Source organism: Pyrus communis, chromosome 2 (genome assembly GCF_963583255.1).
Source record: "Pyrus communis chromosome 2, drPyrComm1.1, whole genome shotgun sequence".
Lineage (NCBI taxonomy): Eukaryota > Viridiplantae > Streptophyta > Magnoliopsida > Rosales > Rosaceae > Pyrus > Pyrus communis.
In genome coordinates, this window is record NC_084804.1 from 9,351,854 (window position 1) to 9,372,599 (window position 20,746).

At 37.9% G+C, this 20,746-nt stretch overlaps 2 protein-coding genes and 2 pseudogenes across 2 annotated transcripts; all 4 read left to right on the forward strand.

The window, feature by feature from the left end:
• Positions 1-26: 26 nt before the first annotated feature.
• LOC137726237 (G-type lectin S-receptor-like serine/threonine-protein kinase At4g27290) lies at positions 27-3,468 on the forward strand. The gene is made up of 7 exons (XM_068465128.1): positions 27-1,367; positions 1,616-1,768; positions 1,866-1,996; positions 2,136-2,346; positions 2,451-2,688; positions 2,811-2,961; positions 3,046-3,468. The coding sequence occupies exons 1-7, from the start codon at positions 68-70 to the stop codon at positions 3,346-3,348; spliced, it is 2,487 nt and encodes an 828-aa protein (XP_068321229.1). The 5' UTR covers positions 27-67; the 3' UTR covers positions 3,349-3,468.
• Positions 3,469-8,511: 5,043 nt separating this feature from the next.
• LOC137724694 (G-type lectin S-receptor-like serine/threonine-protein kinase At4g27290) lies at positions 8,512-10,858 on the forward strand (annotated as a pseudogene).
• A 1,061-nt stretch (positions 10,859-11,919) lies between these two features.
• On the forward strand, positions 11,920-15,712 carry LOC137725842 (G-type lectin S-receptor-like serine/threonine-protein kinase At4g27290). The gene is made up of 7 exons (XM_068464648.1): positions 11,920-13,398; positions 13,662-13,799; positions 13,898-14,028; positions 14,309-14,519; positions 14,623-14,860; positions 14,974-15,124; positions 15,213-15,712. Exons 1-7 carry the CDS (start codon positions 12,105-12,107, stop codon positions 15,513-15,515), a joined length of 2,466 nt encoding a protein of 821 aa, XP_068320749.1. The 5' UTR covers positions 11,920-12,104; the 3' UTR covers positions 15,516-15,712.
• Positions 15,713-16,725: 1,013 nt separating this feature from the next.
• LOC137725878 (G-type lectin S-receptor-like serine/threonine-protein kinase At4g27290) lies at positions 16,726-20,376 on the forward strand (annotated as a pseudogene).
• Positions 20,377-20,746: the final 370 nt, after the last annotated feature.

Here is a 20,746-nt window from a genome sequence, read left to right on the forward strand (position 1 = left end):
ATTCAAATCACACATGTAGAAAGTATATAGCCGGACGATTGAAACCTTCAATATTCAGTGCTTTCCCATGAAGTTTATGAAAAATCCGTCGAAAGCTTCAGCTAAGATGTGCTTGCTTCTTTTCTACTCTTCTTTGCTGCTCATCGTCGCAGCAGTATTCTCCACAGCTGATGATGCCACGAGTACATTTCAGTCCATTAGAGAGGGTGAGACTGTAGTTTCAACTGGCGGTACGTTTGAGCTAGGATTTTACAGTCCTGATGCTTCCAATAGATGGTACGTGGCGATATGGTACAAGCAGATATCTGTTACAACCATTGTATGGGTTGCCAACAGAGACAAGCCCCTCGCTGATTTGTCCGGCGTTTTAAAGGTCACCAACCCCGGAATTCTTGTCCTCAACCACAACATGAGCACAGTTTGGTCCTCCAACACATCGAGAACTGCACAGGATCCAGTGGCACGTCTTTTGGATTCGGGTAATCTTGTCGTGATAGATAGGAGTGATGATGACCCTGAGAACTTTCTGTGGCAAAGTTTTGATTACCCTGGCGACACATTCTTACCAGGTATGAAACTTGGTAGGAACACAGTTACAGGCTTCAATTGGCATCTTAGATCATGGAAAAGTCCTCAGGATCCTTCTCAAGGCAATTATACATATCAATTTGGTCCCAAAGGATATGCGGAAAAATTTTTGAGGGAAGGTTCGGTCATAACATTTCGGACTGGACCATGGAATGGAGTCCGGTTCAGTGGAGAGCCTCACTTAAATCCAAACCCTATATACACATACGGTCTTGTTTCTGAGCCTGATGAAATGTACTACAGTTACAACCTTCGCAACAGCTCAATCCTTTCGAGGGTACTGTTAACCTCAGATGGACTTGTGCGGCGCTACACATGGATTGATAGAACCCAAGGTTGGGATCTTTACCTAACAGCCCAAATTGATAACTGTGAGAACTATGCATTATGTGGTGTATATGGTGCTTGTAACATTCAACGGTCCCCGGTTTGTAGCTGTTTGAAAGGATTTACACCAAAGTTTCCGAAAGAATGGGATTTGGTGGATTGGTCTCATGGCTGTGTGAGAAGGACACCTCTAAATTGCACTGGAGACGTGTTCCAAAAGTACTCGGGGGTGAAATTGCCTAGCACAGAACAATCCTGGCATAACGAAAGTATGAAGCTCAAGGAATGTGAGATGGTGTGCATGAAGAACTGCTCTTGCACGGCTTATACAAATTTGGATATCCGGGATGGAGGAAGTGGGTGCTTGCTGTGGTACGGTGATCTAATTGATATAAGATACTTTGCTGAAAACGGGCAAGATATTTATATAAGAATGGCCGCAGCAGAACAAGGTATGTAAAAAAACACTTGTTGGTGACTATGCATTTAGTCATAATCATATGCTCAAAACGAAGTGAAACATTGTACTAATTCTAACAGTTTTAACTTTGAATTTTGACACAATTAGCAATATCTTCTTTTAGAATTGTCTCACAAACTAGAAACTATTAGTTGGATGATAGACATTATACAGTTTTTATTTATTTGTTTATTAGTCTCCGACTCATAGATTTTCTGTCTTCAAAAATATCATTCGTAGATCATGAAGATGATAAAAAGATCAACGCTAAATACTCTGAATCCAATGCAAAGAAAATGAGAATCATAATAAGCACTACTGTGTTGTCTACCGGACTGCTGATCCTAGGCATTGCCCTGCTGTTTTATGTTTGGAAGAAGCAGCACCAAAAAGGTATTAAGTTGGTCGTACTATTGTGCCCCTCTGCTTTCCAAACTACATAGTTCAGTTATATAGGGAATTTCTTTCACTCATCACTGCGTCTTTGCAGGAAAACTGGGACGCAGCCAAAAGGAGGATATGGAATTACCGTTATTTGACTTGATGACAATAGTTTCTGCAACCAGTAGCTTTTCAATTGAAAACAAACTTGGTGAAGGAGGTTTCGGATCTGTCTTCAAGGTAAAACCAGATAGTCCTTCATAGTTTCAAAGTTGTATAGATACATGTACTTCTGGTTAGAATATGGAATGATGGATACAAGTAGTGTGCAAACTACAAAGTATGAATTTTGGTCATAACATACGCTGATGGATTTCAGGGTACGATGGAAGATGGACAAGAAATCGCAGTGAAAAGGCTTTCACAAAGTTCTAGACAAGGACTCGACGAGTTCAAGAATGAAGTTACACATATTGCCAAACTTCAGCACAGGAATCTAGTGAAGCTTCTTGGATGCTGCATTCAAGAAGACGAGATGATATTGATCTACGAGTTCATGCCTAACAAGAGCTTAGACTTCTTTATTTTCGGTTTGACCACTCAAAAACCTTGCATTTAGTTTGATTAGTCCGCTTATGCTAGCAGCCTAGCACAATGTTTTTTTTTGACAATTGTGAATGATGATATTTTGCAGATCAAAGAAGAAGGATGTTATTAGACTGGCCGAAGTGCTTTGAAATTATTAATGGGATAGCTCGAGGGCTCCTCTATCTTCATCAGGATTCTAGATTGAGAGTTATTCATAGAGATCTCAAAGCAAGTAACATTTTATTAAGTAGTGAATTTAACCCGAAAATCTCAGACTTTGGCTTGGCTAGAAGCTTTGGAGGAAGTGAAACGAAAGCAAAAACGAAGAAAGTGGTCGGAACATAGTAAGTATCCTAAAACACAATTGTATGACTCTTTTTTAACGAATTTTCAAAAACACTAATAGAAACCAGAAAAGTCTAGATTCTTTGCATATAAAAATGTTTTTTAACACGTTGGTTTGCAGCGGTTACATGTCCCCAGAATATGCAATTGATGATTTCTACTCTATAAAGTCCGACGTCTATAGCTTTGGTGTTATGGTGCTAGAGATAGTGAGTGGGAGCAAAAATAGAGGATTCTCTCATCCAGACCACAATCTCAACCTTCTTGGACATGTGAGTGTGACAGCATCAAATGTTAAGTTAAAAATTCTCGACTCTGCTACTTCTGCTAAGTAGAGTAGTTTTCGTGTGTTTTAGGCATGGATGCTACACACAGAAGGCAGGCCTCTCGAACTACTTGATGCATCGATAAAGGACTCTGTTACTCTGCATGAAGTTGTAAGAACGATTCATGTGGGTCTTTTGTGTGTGCAGCGGAATCCAGAAGACAGGCCGAGCATGTCAGCTACAGTTCTAATGTTGGGTAGTGAAGGTGCATTGCCCCCACCTCTAAAACCTGGTTTTTACAGTGAAAGGGATCTGACTGAACTCGAACCCGGTCATTCTTCTAAAGCATGCTCGGCTAATGAAGTCACTATTTCAGTACTTGAGGCTCGATAAAATACGGGAAATGATTTCTGCAAACCTATCCCTCGTGGTTTTATCCCTTGATTTTACTACAACTTCTTGAAGGCAAGAAATAAATTATATGTCGTAATTTATATTTCGTGTTGGTGCATATAAATTCTTAGAATTGAACACAAATATGAGAGATTCCAAGACTTTACTGTTTTTATTTATGTTTTCTTTGGATTTGAGGTATAGTTGATAACTTCATACAGTACTGCGCAGCAACAAAAAGGTTTTAAACTTTGAAAAAAAAGTAAACAAGTATATGGATCAAATTTTCCTTTTTTTTTTTTCAGCAAACGGGAGAATTCATAAAAGGAATGCAAAAATAAATCATGAGTAAAAACGAAATGCCTGTTATATAAGTCATTGTCACATAGCTACACTCTTTGTGCCGATTTACAAAACTTTGTAATTATGATTAGAACCGTTTATATTATAAATCACTTTCTAAAGATAAGTTTTGCACAAAAAAAAAAACCCAATAAAATATGACATTGTTTAATCATTGAACTATATAAAAATGAAATGGTAGGAATTGATAAAAGTATTACGAACTATCGGAGGAATTCCTCCTCATTCTTGAGTGGTTGAGCATTATTCATATTTATGCCCAAAAAAAGAAAAATCAATGGAGAAACGTTCAAAGCCGAGCATTGTTCATCAGTATGCGGCTAGAACAAATTTTTGTCGATTGGAAATTTGGAACATTTTCAAAACGTTCTAAGGGACGTGTATCGTCGATTGGGCTGGTGATCCTAATGATAAATGTTCAATTACTGGTTTTATAGTATTTCTTGGCTCCAAGCGTATTTTTGGAGTTATAAGAAACAACACATTTTTAGTCGGTCTTCCACATAAGCAGAATTACTTTAGCCTAAAGTAGGAGGGAAATTGGCACTATTCACATGAACAGTGTTTTGATCGACATTTCAATTTATTTACAAGGTTGCCACTAAGTGAAGGCGGCTGGGTTAGTTCGTTTTGGGCTGTGTTTGCTGGGCTTACCTCAATTGTTGATGAGATCGGCCCTTTGGGTGTTCAAATGATGGGAATGCCCATCTAGGGTTAAGATCGGACGGCCCGGATTAAAAGTTTGGAGGATACTTTTGTCATCTTAATTGTTGAAATCTTTCCCTCTTTTTCTGTCCCGACTCTCTCTGTAACCATCCATCCGCTATGACGTTTGAGCGCTTCGTAGGTTGGGGAGGAGGGCGACGACGAATCCGCTCTGAGTGAACTCGGCTTCCGCCGCAACCCACTCATCGTCTTCGTTTCGCTTCAAAGATCCGAGCTTATCTACATGTCGGTAAAATACATATTTCTTCCATAACTCTCGATCCAATCGTCGGTTGATGCATTAATTTCAATCGTCCTTTTTTTCCCCTTATTTCTTCTTCCTCTGCTTCGTTTTTGCTGCTTCTGCTGCTACTTCTTCTTCTTCCCCCTTATGGTTCCCGGCCCTCTCTTGCTTTATTTCTTTTGGTATTTTCTCTCTTTATTTCTTCTGATATTTTCTCTCTCTCTTCAAAATCCCACAACAGTCTTGAGTTGGAGGCCTTGGCTCTGTTGGGTTTTTTTCCAATAGCGCAAAGGGCCGAAAGGTATTCCCTTTTCATAATCTTCTCTGCCAATTTCTTTGGGGTTAATTTCGATTTTCTTATGCTATTTGCAGTGGTGCTTTTTAGGGTTTAACTATTTGATTTCATAGATTCATTATAGACACAGTAAATAGTTACATTTTAAATTCGTATTTCATAACTTGGTTGCTTGATTCTAATGTCGATTCGTTACAACAGATGTGAATTTTTTCTACTTAAAGCATGGAATTTTTGCTTTTGTTTTTATTATTGTTGCCTTGATTGTGGTTATCTGACTGATTAATACTCCATGATATATCGTGCGGCTCAAAGAATTTCGTTTGTGTTTACGGGTATTTTTGTGCTCTGAATAATTCTAATCAAATTCCATTAAGGTCAGAATTTGTAGCATATAAGGGAAGGTTAGCAGATACTTGCCAATTATCCAAAGCTGGATATTAAGGTCTTTAAGCTTAATATCTTTTTGTATGTGTGGCATCTACTTGGAAAAGGTTTCAACTTTAATGTCTGTATGTGTTATTACTCTTCACTGATTGACAAGAACTAGGGTTAAAGAAAAGCATCCTATAAAGTTTAAACTGGAAGGGGGCAGGGTATAAATTACTGGTGAAATGAAACTAGAAATATAGTCTTATGATTTGTGTCTAAAAACATAATAAAGGATATTACTTCCATCGATGATAATAATAAGATTGTTATTTATGTGGTTATGAGTTTCAAGTCTCTTTGATTAAACATTTTCTTTCTCACTCAGGGGTTCACCATGAACCACCTCTTTTTGCAGCTATTATACTTTGATTAGGAAGAGATTGGTGGATTTAGCCTTTGCCTACAGGTACCAAGACTTTTCATCTTTAATTTTGTTTGATTATGAATCATTAGCGTAGTTACGCACTACGATAAGCTCATTCCTATTACTGAACTATAGAATATATATACAGAGCTGGGTGGCAGATAGGATGAATTGAAGAGTGGAGTTGGGGGCGGCTAGGAAAATGGTATAGTGGGATTTCGAGAATAGCTCTGCGGCTTGGGGGATGAGGCAACTATGGTGGTTTTGGTGCCTAGGGGAATGAATATTATAGGTCTATATTTTTTGGATAGGCGTAAGAGGCTGCGGTATGGGAGATTGCTTTTCATATGAAGGTCATCAATGATTGGTGGGTTTGGTTTTTTGCTAATTTCTTTACTGTTATCCCAGTTTTTTGATAATTTTAAGGGCTCTGAATTGCTAATAGATTTACCCTCTTTTTTTTCCTTCAGAATTTTGGGTCGTTGGTGGAACAACTTGGTTGCTTGACAGTATAAGGTATATAATTTGCTATACTTTTGTTTTAGTTTCTTCAGTTAGATGTAATGTCACCCATTTTAATCAAAATTTTCTCTTTTGTAGCGGGTTTCATTGTTGAAACTGATTCCACAATGTTTGAATAAGAGCTAAAGGTTGTTGGTTGAGATGTTAATAAGCTTTTCTAATATCTGGTTTTAGGTTTTGAATTCTGCTCGAACAAAACTGAAGTTTATTTCAACTGCTTGATTCAGTACAGTTATGCTTTAAACTACTCATGGGTGTATATTTTATGTTAGAAAATAATCTGACGATTATGCCTTCATGAAAGAAGAGGTGGTAAAAAAGAATTAGAGATAATGAAGACACTGAAACAAGCGAATCATATAGGCAGTTTGTAAATTCTTAAGACCATACCTCCAAACCGAACAGAGCACCAAAATTCTTCTGTTCCTCAACTAGCTCTTCTTTTCTTCTTCTTCTCTCCCTCATCAACATCCTCAAATGAATGCTTCTTCGTTTATTAGAGTTGCAATAATCTTCCCATACATGTTGTAATACCCCCATGAGCTTGCCAAAGGTACTGACTGGGTGCTGATTTCAGGTTCATGTACAAATATGACTAGCGGTTAAAGTTCCATAAGGAGGTGGAAGCAGAAGAAGAATTGGCGTCACCCTTCAGTTTTTCAACCAAAAGGAGGTAACCTTTATAAATGATTTATACAAGCTTCTCTGTTTTGTATCTCTGAAATTTGAGTTCTTTGACTAAAACTGTGAATAGTGATTGGTAAGTTTTTCGCATTTTTTTTCTATGGGCCATTTGTGTTCTATTTGGGTTGTATTTTGAGTCATGTAATTTAAATTGCAAAAGGTAAATCCAGTATGCAAGCTCTCATGGGAAAGTGGAAGTTGAAACTACACTATGGAATGTTAAATATTTTGTCGAAATCTGAAGTGAGTTAAGTTGATCAGATATTTCTCGAGTAATCCTGCTTATACATTTTCTTGCTTTACATATGCTTTGTTCTGATATCAGCGGTGACTCGATTGGAAAGGAATTCAATTTGATTAGATAATACATTTAAATTACTGTGATTTGGATTGAACAGATTGTTCACTGTATTTTCTAATGTTTACCGCAGTATGGGATGAACTATTGGTTTTTTTCTTTTCGGTACAACTTAATTAAACACCAACATGAAAGGTAATATGGCAAATGACAAAGCAAACAAAGCTGCAAAACACAACCAAAATCAGCAACCAAGAATCAGGGATATTCCGAGAAAGCAAAACTTCGCCGTTACCTGGAAAAACATGAACTTTGACGAAGAAAATCCGCAGGGAATGGTAGATACAACGGCATAAAAAAATAGAAGTCTGTCGTTTCTGGAATCATTCTGAACAAGTCCCGCCAAAATATAAACTAATGAAAATGACAGGGTGCCAAATTAATCCATTACATGTGTAACATGTTGACTTTGAAATGAAAAAAAATTAACGAGATTAGGGAGATAGACACAATGAGTATATAATCAATTACAAGGAATATTATTGCCCACCGAAGACGCTCTTATTGATACTTTTTAGAGTGGGATTAATCTTGAATTACAAGAATTGAAAAGGAAAGAAAACGATATCGAATACAAGACTACTGCAAAAGAGTACACCAATCAGACATTTAAGTTTCCTTTGAGCCGTGGGAAATGGAACTGGATGACCACATTAATTCGGATATTTTCTACTAGATGAACAATCTTAGTTGTCATAGTGAAATATCCGGCTACGACAACATCATTCTTAACTGAATCCGAAGACAACTCTCTCAGTTTCACACTTAATATTTTTTGTACATACTCCCCAGCCTAGGTTCGAACCCCGAAGCTGTCAAAGTGGCCCGGCACTGTGCTGCAATGCACGGTTGGAGCATTTCACATGCGCCGGGGGGATTAGTCTTTGGTCCTAGGAAGCCTTTGGGATATCCTTGACTTAGTCAATAAATTTATTTTTATGTACATAGATAGCCAAAACTTCTTCGATTTTTATTGGAGTATCAATTAAATATAGTAATGAGTTGTATTAATCTTTTTGACACAATCTTTTTTATCCTTCAAATATCATGCTTTTTATGATTTTTAATCCGCAACAACGTGTGGGCAATAATTTCTAGTATAAACTAAAGAAAATGACAGGGTATCAAATTAATCCATTACATGTGTAAAAAATTGACTTTGAAATGAAATTAACGTAATTAGGGAGATAGACACAATGAGATTTACAACCAGTTACAGGGAAGTATTATTTCCCACTGAAAACGCTCTTATTGATACTTTAAAGCGTGGGATTAATCTTGAATTAATGCGAAAGAGTACACCAATCAGACAATTAAGGTTTCCTTTGAGCCGAGGGAACTGGATGACCACATTTTAATTCGGATATTTTATACTAGGTGAAAATATCTTGGTTGTCATAGTGAGATATCCGGCTACGACAACATCATTCATAACTGAGTGCGAAGTCTACTTCGGATTGAAGACAACTTTCTCAGTTTCACACTTTGGAGAACAATTTGTCTTCCCACGCACCCGACTATTCAACAATATTGAAGGAACTTGAAAATGATTGGTCAGGAAAAGGTATCAATAAGGTGTAGAAAGTATATAGACGGACGATTGAAACCTTCCATATTCAGTGCTTTCCCATGAAGTTTATGAAAAATCCGTCGAAAGCTTCAGCTAAGATGTGCTTACTTCTTTTCTTCTCTTCTTTGCTGCTCATTGTCGCAGCAGTATTCTCCACAGCTGATGACGCCACTAGTACATTTCAGTCCATTAGAGACGATGAGACTGTGACAAGTATGCACTATGTGGTGTATATGGTGCATGTAACATTGAAAAGTCCCCGGTTTGTAGCTGTTTGAAAGGATTTACACCAAAGTTTCCGAAAGAATGGGATTTGGTAGATTGGTCTAATGGTTGTGTGAGAAAGACTTCTCTAAATTGCACCGGAGACATGTTCCAAAAGTACTCGGGGTTGAAATTGCCTAGCACAGAACAATCTTGGCTTAACAGAAGTATGAACCTCAAGGAATGTGAGATGGCGTGCATGAAGAACTGCTCCTGCACGGCTTATACAAATTTGGATATCCGGGATGGAGGAACTGGGTGCTTGCTGTGGTACGGCGATCTGATTGATATAAGATACTTTTCTGAAAACGGGCAAGATATTTATATAAGAATGGCCGCAACAGAACTAGGTATGTAAGAAACATCTGTTGGTGACTTTGCATTCAGTCATAATCATATGCTCGAAACAAAGTCAAGACATAACGAAGTGAAACATTGTACTAATTATAACAGTTATAACTTTGAATTTTGACACAATATGCAATATCTTCTTTTAGAATTGTCTCACAAACTAGCAACTATTAGTTGGATGATAGAAATTATGCAGTTTTTATTTTTTTGTTTATTGCTTTCCGACTCATAGATTTTTTGTCTTCAAAAATATCATTCGTAGATTATGAAGACGATGCAAAGATCAACCCTAAATACTCTGAATCCAATGCGAAGAAAATGAGAATCATAATAAGCACTACTGTGTTGTCTACCGGACTGCTGATCCTGGGCCTTGCCCTACTGCTTTTTTGTTCGGAAGAAGCAGCACCAAAAAGTTGGTAAGTTGGCCATACTATTCTGCCCCTTTGCTTTCCAAACTACATAGTTCAGTAGTATAGGGAGGTTTTTTTTCACCCGTCACTGCGTCTTTGCAGGAAAACTGGGACACAGCCAAAAGGAGGATCTGGAATTACCATTATTTGACTTTATGACTATAGTTTCTGCCACCAGTAACTTTTCAATTGAAAACAAACTTGGTGAAGGCGATTTCGGATCTGTCTTTAAGGTAAAACCAGATAGTCCTTCATAGTTTTGTTGTTGTACAGATATATGTACTTCTGGTCAGAATACGAAATGATGGATACAAGTAGTGTGCAAACTACAAAGCATGAATTTTGGTCATAACATACGCTGATGGATTTCAGGGTACGATGGAAGATGGACAAGAAATCGCAGTGAAAAGGCTTTCAAAAAGTTCTAGACAAGGACTCGACGAGTTCAAGAATGAAGTTACACATATTGCCAAACTTCAGCATAGGAATCTAGTGAAGCTTCTTGGATGCTGCATTCAAGAAGACGAGATGATACTGATCTACGAGTTCATGCCCAACAAGAGCTTAGACTTCTTTATTTTCGGTTTGACCACTCAAAAACCTTGCATTTAGTTCGATTAGTCCGCTTATGCTAGCAGCCTAGCACAATGTATTTTTTGACAATTGTGAATTATGATATTTTGCAGATCAAAGAAGAAGGATGTTATTAGACTGGCCGAAGCGCTTTGAAATTATTAATGGGATAGCTCGAGGGCTCCTCTATCTTCATCAAGATTCTAGATTCATCAAGATTCTAGATTGAGAGTTATTCATAGAGATCTCAAAGCAAGTAACATTTTATTAGGAAGTGAATTTAACCCGAAAATCTCAGACTTTGGCCTGGCTAGAAGCTTTGGAGGAAATGAAACAAAAGCAGAGACGAAGAAAGTGGTTGGAACATTGTAAGTATCCTAAAAACAATTGTATGACTCTTTTTTAAGAATTTTCGAAAACATTAATATAAAGTCTAGATTCTTTGCATATAAAAATGTTTATTTGACACATTATGAACACAAAAGTGCATTTAGTTAGGTTCTTAATAAGGATTTAGATCCTCTCCGGATCCTCTCACTGAGGATCCCGAGAATCAATGTATGATAATCGTTTATTAAAGATTGTGCGGTCACAATTTTTTATTTTTTATTTTTTATATATTTTTCATGCAATAAAAATATAAAAAACGTTATGGCCTTACAATTTTTTGTAAATGATTACAATGCATTGATCCTCGAAATCGAAGAGGATCTAAATCCTCTTAATACAACCAAATAGTGCAGCGGCACCATTATGCAGAAGGCATGACTTTTGTAATGATGTATGAAATAGATGAAAAGATGGCATCACTTTATGAACAGCCACTTCATCCATTCCTAGAAGTCACATGGGTTCTTTATAATCCATAATCACAGCCGTGTAAAATTAGTATGAGATAGAGAGTTCATTATAACGTATTGAACAAAGTGTATTCCCCTGTATTCTATGTTCTTTCTTTCTTGTTTAATTCTGAGTTGTGTTTTGAGAGTACGAAATATATTGAGTTCGTTAGAGTTCAAAGATTGAAGTGCTTTGACTTTGGATTATAGATTATTAAATCCTGGGAGACGGACGCTTACCGAATTATAAGCACAAGAGTAGGAGCGAAATTCTGTTTTTAGGACATTGCATTTATGCAAACCTCAATCTCCAAGTTTGTCAATTTTTCTAACTTTCTCTCTAGTTGCTTATATAATCTTGTATACTATTGATGTTATGATTTTCTTTATGATTATTATCATTGGATTTATTATGTTATTTTCATATTTTCTAATATTGCTCAAACAGTGTATTCAAGTCAAACGTGGGGTTCCTCTCTTCGTCTAATTTTTCCACCAGTAATGGCAAAGAGTAATGGCAACCAGAGCAGGTAAAGCCTTAATTGTATGTTTCCTTTGAGCTGAGGGAATTGGATGACCACATATTAATTTTGATATTTTGCTACTGTATGAAACAACTTAATTGTCATAGGAAAATGTGAAGCTAAGACAATATCATTCTTGGACCGAGTCCGTTGTCTTCCCTTGTGCCAATTATTCAACAATTTTGCAGTCCAAAATGACAGAACAATGCGAAATCATACATGTAAGAAGGGCGCATATGGACAATTTGTCTTCCCATGAATTTAATGAAAAGTCCATTGAAGGCTTCAACTAAGATGTGCTTGCTTCTCTTCTACTCTTCTTTGCTGCTCATCTTCGCAGCAGTATTCTCCATAGCTGATGACGCCACAAGTACATTTCAATCCATTAGAGACGGTGAGACTGTAGTTTCAACTGGCGGAACGTTTGAGCTAGGATTTTACAGTCCTGATGCTTCTAATAGACGGTACGTGGGGATATGGTACAAGAAGATATCTGTTACAACCATTGTATGGGTTGCCAACAGAGACAAACCCCTCACTGATTTGTCCGGCGTCCTGAAGGTCACCAACCCCGGAATTCTTGTCCTCAACCACAACATGAGCACAGTTTGGGCCTCCAACACATCGAGAACTGCACAGAATCCAGTGGCACGTCTTTTGGATTCGGGTAATCTTGTCGTGATAGATAGGAGTGATGATCACTCTGAGAACTTTCTGTGGCAAAGTTTTGATTACCCTGGCGATACATTCTTACCAGGTATGAAGATTGGTAGGAACACAGTTACAGGCTTCAATTGGCATCTTAGATCGTGGAAAAGTCCTCAGGATCCTTCTCAAGGCGATTGTACATCTCAACTTGGTCCCAAAGGATATGCAGAATTATTTGTGAGGGAAGGTTCGGTCATTAAACTTCGGTCTGGACCATGGAATGGAATCCGGTTCAGTGGAAACCCTCAGTCAAATCCAAACCCTATATTCACATACGGTCTTGTTTCTGAGCCTGATGAAATGTACTACAGTTACAAGATTCACGACAGCTCAATCTTTTCGAGGTTGGTGTTAACTTCAGCTGGAATTGTTAAGCGCTACACATGGATTGATAGAACCAAAGGTTGGGTTCAAACAGCCCAACTTGATAACTGTGACAACTATGCATTCTGTGGTGTACATGGTGAATGTAACATTGAAAAGTCCCCGGTTTGTAGCTGTTTGAAAGGATTTACACCAAAGTTTCCGAAAGAATGGGATTTGGCAGTTTGGTCTAATGGTTGTGTGAGAAAGACTTCTCTAAATTGCACCGGAGACGTGTTCCAAAAGTACTCGGGGTTGAAATTGCCCAGCACAGAACAATCCTGGTTTAACAGAAGTATGAACCTCAAGGAATGTAAGATGGTGTGCATGAAGAAATGCTCCTGCACGGCTTATACAAATTTGGATATCCGGGATGGAGGAACTGGGTGCTTGCTGTGGTACGACAATCTGATTGATATAAGATACTATTCTGAAAACGGGCAAGATATTTATATAAGAATGGCCGCAGCAGAACTAGGTATGTAAGAAACACCTGTTGGTGACTTTGCATTCAGTCATAATCATATGCTCGAAACAAAGTCAAGACATAACGAAGTGAAACATTGTACTAATTATAACAGTTCTAACTTTGAATTTTGACACAATAAGCAATATCTTCTTTTAGAATTGTCTCACAAACTAGCAACTATTAGTTGGATGATAGAAATTATAAAGTTTTTATTTTTTCGTTTATTGCTTTCCGACTCATAGATTTTTTGTCTTCAAAAATATCATTCGTAGATTATGAAGACGATGCAAAGATCAACGCTGCGAAGAAAATGAGAATCATAATAAGCACTACTGTGTTGTCTACCGGACTGCTGATCCTGGGCCTTGCCCTGCTGTTTTTTGTTTGGAAGAAGCAGCACCAAAAAGTTGGTAAGTTGGCCATACTATTCTGCCCCTTTGCTTTCCAAACTACATAGTTCAGTAGTATAGGGAGTTTTTTTTTTTCACCCGTCACTGCGTCTTTGCAGGAAAACTGGGACACAGCCAAACGGAGGATCTGGAATTACCGTTATTTGACTTGATGACTATAGTTTCTGCAACCAATAACTTTTCAATTGAAAACAAACTTGGTGAAGGCGGTTTCGGATCTGTCTTTAAGGTAAAACCAGATAGTCCTTCATAGTTTTGAAGTTGTATAGATATATGTACTTCTAGTCAGAATATGACTATAGTTTCTGCCACCAGTAACTTTTCAATTGAAAACAAACTTTGTGAAGGCGGTTTCGAATCTGTCTTTAAGGTAAAACCAGATAGTCCTTCATAGTTTTGTTGTTGTATAGATATATGTACTTCTGGTCAGAATATGAAATGATGGATACAAGTAGTATGCAAACTACAAAGCATGAATTTTGGTCATAACATACGCTGATGGATTTCAGGGTACGATGGAAGATGGACAAGAAATCGCAGTGAAAAGGCTTTCAAAAAGTTCTAGACAAGGACTCGACGAGTTCAAGAATGAAGTTACACATATTGCCAAACTTCAGCACAGGAATCTAGTGAAGCTTCTTGGATGCTGCATTCAAGAAGACGAGATGATACTAATCTACGAGTTCATGCCTAACAAGAGCTTAGACTTTTTTATATTCAGTTTGACCACTCAAAAACCTTGCATTTAGTTCGACTAGTTCGCTTATGCTAGCAGCCTAGCACGATGTATTTTTTGACAATTGTGAATTATGATATTTTGCAGAGCAAAGAAGAAGGATGTTATTAGACTGGCCGAAGCGCTTTGAAATTATTAATGGGATAGCTCGAGGGCTCCTCTATCTTCATCAAGATTCTAGATTGAGAGTTATTCATAGAGATCTCAAAGCAAGTAACATTTTATTAGGCAGTGAATTTAACCCGAAAATCTCAGACTTTGGCCTGGCTAGAAGCTTTGGAGGAAATGAAACGAAAGCAGAGACGAAGAAAGTGGTTGGAACATAGTAAGTATCCTAAAAACAATTGTATGACTGTTTTTTAAGAATTGTCGAAAACATTAATAGAAAGTCAAGATTCTTTGCGTATAAAAACGTTTATTTGACACATTGGTTTGCAGCGGTTACATGTCCCCAGAATATGCAATTGATGGTTTCTACTCTATAAAGTCCGACATCTATAGCTTTGGTGTTCTGGTGCTAGAGATAGTGAGTGGGAGCAGAAATAGAGGATTCTCTCATCCAGACCACAAATTGAACCTTCTTGGACATGTGAGCGTGATAGCATTAAATGTCAAGTTAAAAATTCTTATCACTCGACTCTGCTACTTCTACTAAGTAACTAGTTTTCGTGTTTTAGGCATGGATGCTACACACAGAAGGCAAGCCTCTCGAACTGCTTGATACATCAGTAGAGGGCTCCATCACTCTGCTTGAAGTTGTAAGAACAATTCATGTGGGTCTTTTGTGCGTGCAGCGGAATCCTGAGGACAGGCCAAGCATGTCAGCTACAGTTCTAATGTTGAGTGGTGAAGGTGCATTGCCTCAACCTCTAAAACCTGGTTTTTACAGTGAAAGGGATCTGACTGAACTCGAAGCCGGTCATTCTTCTAAAGCATGCTCGGCTAATGAAGTCACTATTTCAGTACTTGAGGCTCGATAAAATACGGGAAATGATTTCTGCACACCTATCCCTCGTGGTTTTGTCCCTTGATTTTACTACAACTTCTTCAAGGCAAGAAATAAATTATATGTCATAATTTATATTTCGTGTTGGTGCATATAAATTCTTAGAATTGAACACAAATATGAGAGATTCCAAGCCTTTACTGTTTTTATTTATGTTTTCTTTGGATTTGAGGTATGGTTGATAACTTCATACAGTACTACAGCAACAAAAAGGTTTTAAACTTTGAAAAAAAGTAAACAAGTATATGGATCAAATTTTCCTTCATTTTTTCAGCAAACGGGAGAATTCATAAAAGGAATGCAAAAATAAATCATGAGTAAAAACGAAATGCCTGTTATATAAGTCATTGTCACATAGCTACACTCTTTGTGCCGATTCACAAAACTTTGTAATTATGATCAAAACCGTTTATATTATAAATCACTTTATAAAGATAATTTTTGCACAAAAAAAAAAAAACCGAATAAAATACGATATTGTTTAATCATTGAACTATATAAAAACGAAATGGTAGGAATTGATAAAAGCATTACGAACTATGGGAGGAATTCCTCCTCATTCTTGAGTGGTTGAGCATTGTTCATATTTATGCCCAAAAAATGAAAAATCAATGGAGAAACGGTAGCCGAGCATTGTTCATCAGTATGTGGCTAGAACAAATTTTTGTCGATTGGAAATTCGGAACATTTTCGAAACATTCTAAGGGACGTGTATCGTCGATTGGGCTAGTGATCCTAATGATAGATGTTCAATTACTGGTTTTATAGTATTTTTTGGCTCCAAGCGTATTTTTTGGAGTTATAAGAAACAACACATTTTTAGTCAGTCTTCCAGATAAGCAGAATACATAGCTATCGCTACTACTACTCCAAAAATTGTTTGGATTCAGCAGCTACTCAAGGACTTACACATTGTAAGTTCTGATACTTCTTTACTTCACTGTGATAACATTTCTGCCATGGCATTAGCAATCGATCCTGTATTGTACTCCAAGGCCAAGCATATTGAAACTGATTGTTATTTTGTGCATAAAAGAGTTCAACAAGGCACTGTTTTGTTACATTTTGTAGCTTCTGCAGATCTGTATGCAGACATTTTCACAAAAGAATTGTGTTCTCTTCAGTTTAGTGTTCATTGTTCCAATCTTATGCTCAGTTGTTCCCAGCATAAGCTTGAGGGAGAATGACAGAGTGTAAAGAATGCTTAGGCTGTGCATGTGTCAAGTGCAAAGAGTGGCCAGGTGTCGTTGTATCATTGGGAGTTTCTTGAGTTAGTTATGCTGTTGTATTCATATAAATAGTCTAAAGGATACGTAATCATGACCCAATTATTGAATGAAAGAAGCAGTTATGCAGCTTCTTCTTCTCTCTTCGATTCCTCTGGTTTCTTTGACTTCTCTCTCGTTTCAGTAGATTACTTCTCTGTTGACATATCATACGTTTATACCACATTTCAGATCCCACCAAGGCAAAGAAAAATCCCAATTGAGATGTGCTTGCATCTTTTGCTGCTCTTCCTCCTCGTCACTACCGCTGCAACATTTTCCGCAGCACAAGTCAACAATGCAACCACATTTCAGTCAATTGCAGATGGTGAGACCTTTGAGCTTGGTTTTTTCAGTCCCGGTGCTTCAAATAAACGCTACGTGGGGATATGGTACAAGAAGATACCGGATATGACAGTTGTTTGGGTAGCAAACCGGGACTTTCCTCTCTCTGCTTCATCCAGTGTTCTGAAAGTCACCAACCCTGGGATTCTTGTCCTTGTCGACCAGAACAACACAGTTTGGTCCTCCAACACATCAATACCTACACAGAATCCAGTGGCACGGCTTTTGGATTCGGGAAATCTTGTTGTGATAGATGGTAATGATCACAACGTTGTCCCGGAGAATTTTCTGTGGCAGAGTTTTGATTACCCGGGTGATACGCTCCTTCCTGGTATGCAGCTTGGTAGGAACAAGGTAACAGGCTTTTATTGGCAACTTACATCATGGAAAAGTCCCCAGGATCCTTCTCAAGGAAGTTACTCTTACCAACTTGTTACTGATGGATATCATGAATTAGTTCTGATGCAGGGTTCGGTTATGAAACTTCGTACTGGACCATGGAATGGAATCCGATTCAGTGGGATGCCTGATTTGAATCCAAACAGTACGAACATATATGACACTTACGTGTTTGATCGGGATGAAATCTATTATGGTTATAAGCTTCACAACAGCTCAATTCTTCCAAGGCTGGTGTTGACACAAGATGGGAGTGTGAAGAGCTACAACTGGATTAATAGATCCCAAGTTTGGGAAGTTTTACTAGGAACACCGGCTGATACGTGTGACAGCTATGGAATATGTGGGCCAAATGGTGCATGTAATATTGACAACCCCCCGCTATGTGGTTGCTTGGCAGGATTTAGACCAAATTTTCAACAAAAAGGGGCCCCCCGGCGTGCAACATATGCCTGTATGAGAATGACTCCACTGAATTGCAGTGGAGACAACTTTCTGAAGTACTCTGGGACGAAACTGCCGAGCACAGAAAAATCCTGGCATAACACAAGTATGAACCTCAATGAATGTGAGATGATGTGCAGCGAAAACTGATCCTGCACAGCTTTTGCAAATTTGGATATCAGGGCAGGAGGAAGTGGGTGCTTGATGTGGTATGGTGATCTGTTTGATTCAAGAACTTTCAATGGAAATGGGCAAGATATATACATAAAATTGGCTGCATCCAAACCAAGTATGGAATCATCGTTGGTGTTTATTCTTCTTTGTAATTCCTTATTAATTTTCTGCTTTCAAATACTTCGTTACCACTTCAAGCAGACAATGCAAAATCTAAAGTGAAGAAAATGAGAATCGTGGTAACCAGTACCGTGTTGTCTGCTGGACTACTAATCCTGGGCCTAGCCCCCATCTTACATTTTCTACTCATCTAGCCCTCCGTTTTCGAAGTTCAGTTCCATGGTACACGATTTACTTCACTATGTGCTTAGCAGGAAAACTGAGGTCGGACCAAAGGAAGATCTGGAGTTACCATTATTTGACTTGGGTACTGTAACTTGTGCTACCAATGATTTTTCAAACCACAATAAAGTTGGGGAAGGTGGCTTCGGAATGGGGGAATAAAGAGTCCTTGGCCTTACTTTAGAATGAGAATGCGGCGGAGCTTACCTTCGATGATCACCAACCATATCATAGATCTTCCACATGATACCAAACTTCGCAAGAAGCAGGTCTTTGTCGGTAATGCGGACATCATACGATACTATTGGAGCATCAAGTAGTTGATCGATGGTTGTGACAACGCCAATAGTAGCATGATCGGTATGAAGTAACTGCTTTTAGGAGGTCACGAAGTGTGCTCGACTCTGAAAAATAGTATTATAGATAGTAAGTCAAGTTATATATAGTTGAAGAAGGCGCTTGATGAGCCCCTGCTCTTATAGTGAGTGAATGCGGGCAGAAGGCGGTTTCGGAACTGTCTTTAAGGTAAAACCTGACAGTCCTTCACAATTTCCAAGCTGCATAGATACATGTAGTTCTGGTCAGAATGTGGAATGATGGATACAAGTAGCGTGCAAACTACAAAGTACGAATTTTGGTCGTAATATATGCTGATGGATTTCAGGGTATAATGAAAGATGGACAAGAAATCGCAGTGAAAAGGCTTTCAAAAAGTTCTAGACAAGGACTCAACGAGTTCAAGAATGAAGTTACACATATTGCCAAACTTCAGCATAGGAATCTAGTGAAGCTTCTTGGATACTGCATTCAAGAAGACGAGATGATACTGATCTACCAGTTCATGCCTAACAAGAGCTTAGACTTCTTTATTTTTGGTTTGACCACCCAAAAACCATACATTTAGTTCGATTAGTCCACTCATGCTTGCGTGATGTATTTTTTGACAATTGTGAACTAAACTATGATATGCTGCAGATCGAAGAAAAAGCATGTTATTAGATTGGCCGAAGTGCTTTGAAATTATTAATGGAATAGCTCAAGGGATCCTCTATCTTCATCAAGATTCTAGACTCATAGTTATCCATAGAGATCTCAAAGCAAGTAACATTTTATTAGGCAGTGAATTTAACCTGAAAATCTGAGACTTTGGCATGGCTAGAAGCTTTGGATGAAATGAAATGAAAGCAGAAATGAAGAAAGTGGTCGGAACATAGCAAGTATCCTAAAACACAGTTGTATGACTTTTTTTTTTTGAAGAATTTTTGAAAACACTAACAGAAAGTCTAGATTCTTTGCATATAAAAACATTTTTTGACACATTGGTTTGCAGTGGCTACATGTCCCCACAATATGCAATTGATGGTTTCTACTCTATAAAGTCTGACATCTATAGCTTTGGTGTTTTGGTGCTAGAGATAGTGAGTGGGAGCAAAAATAGAGGATTCTCTCATCCAAACCACAAACTCAACCTTCGTGGACATGCGAGTGTGACAACGTCAAATGCCAAGTTAAAACTTTTTATCGCTTGATTCTGCTACTTCTACTAAGTAGACTAGTTTTCGTGTTTTAGGCATGGATTCTACACACGGAAGGTAGGCCTCTCGAACTTTTTGATACATTGGTAGACGACTCACATCCCTTTGCATAAAGTTGTACAAACGATTCATGCGGGTCTTTTGTGTGTGCAGTGGAATCCAGAAGACTGGGCAAGCATGTCAGCTGCAGTTCTAATGTTGGGAGGTGAAGGTGCATTGCCTCCACCTCTAAAGCCTGGTTTTTACAGTGAAAGGGATTTGATTGAACTTGAAGCTGTTTAAAGCATGCTCGGCTAATGAAATAACTATTTCCCTACTGAAGGCTCGATAAAATATTGGAAATGATTTCCACACACTTATCCCTCGTTATTTCATACAACTTCTTCAAGGCAAAAAATAAATTGTATGTTGTAACTTGAATTTCGTGTTGATGCATATATCTTCTTAGAATTGAACACAAATATGAGAGATTCCAAGCCTCTAATGTTCTTATTTATGTTTTCTTTGGATTTGAGGTGTAGTTCAGAACTCTATATAAATCATGTAAAAAATGGATTCGATTCCACATTACTTTACTTTAGACTAAAGTAAGGTTCGAAATTGGCACTGTTCAAATAAACAGTGTTTTGCACTGAATTTCATTCTATTTACAACTCTGCCACTATTTTGTTGATAAATATGCCCACAATTTTGTCCGCAGG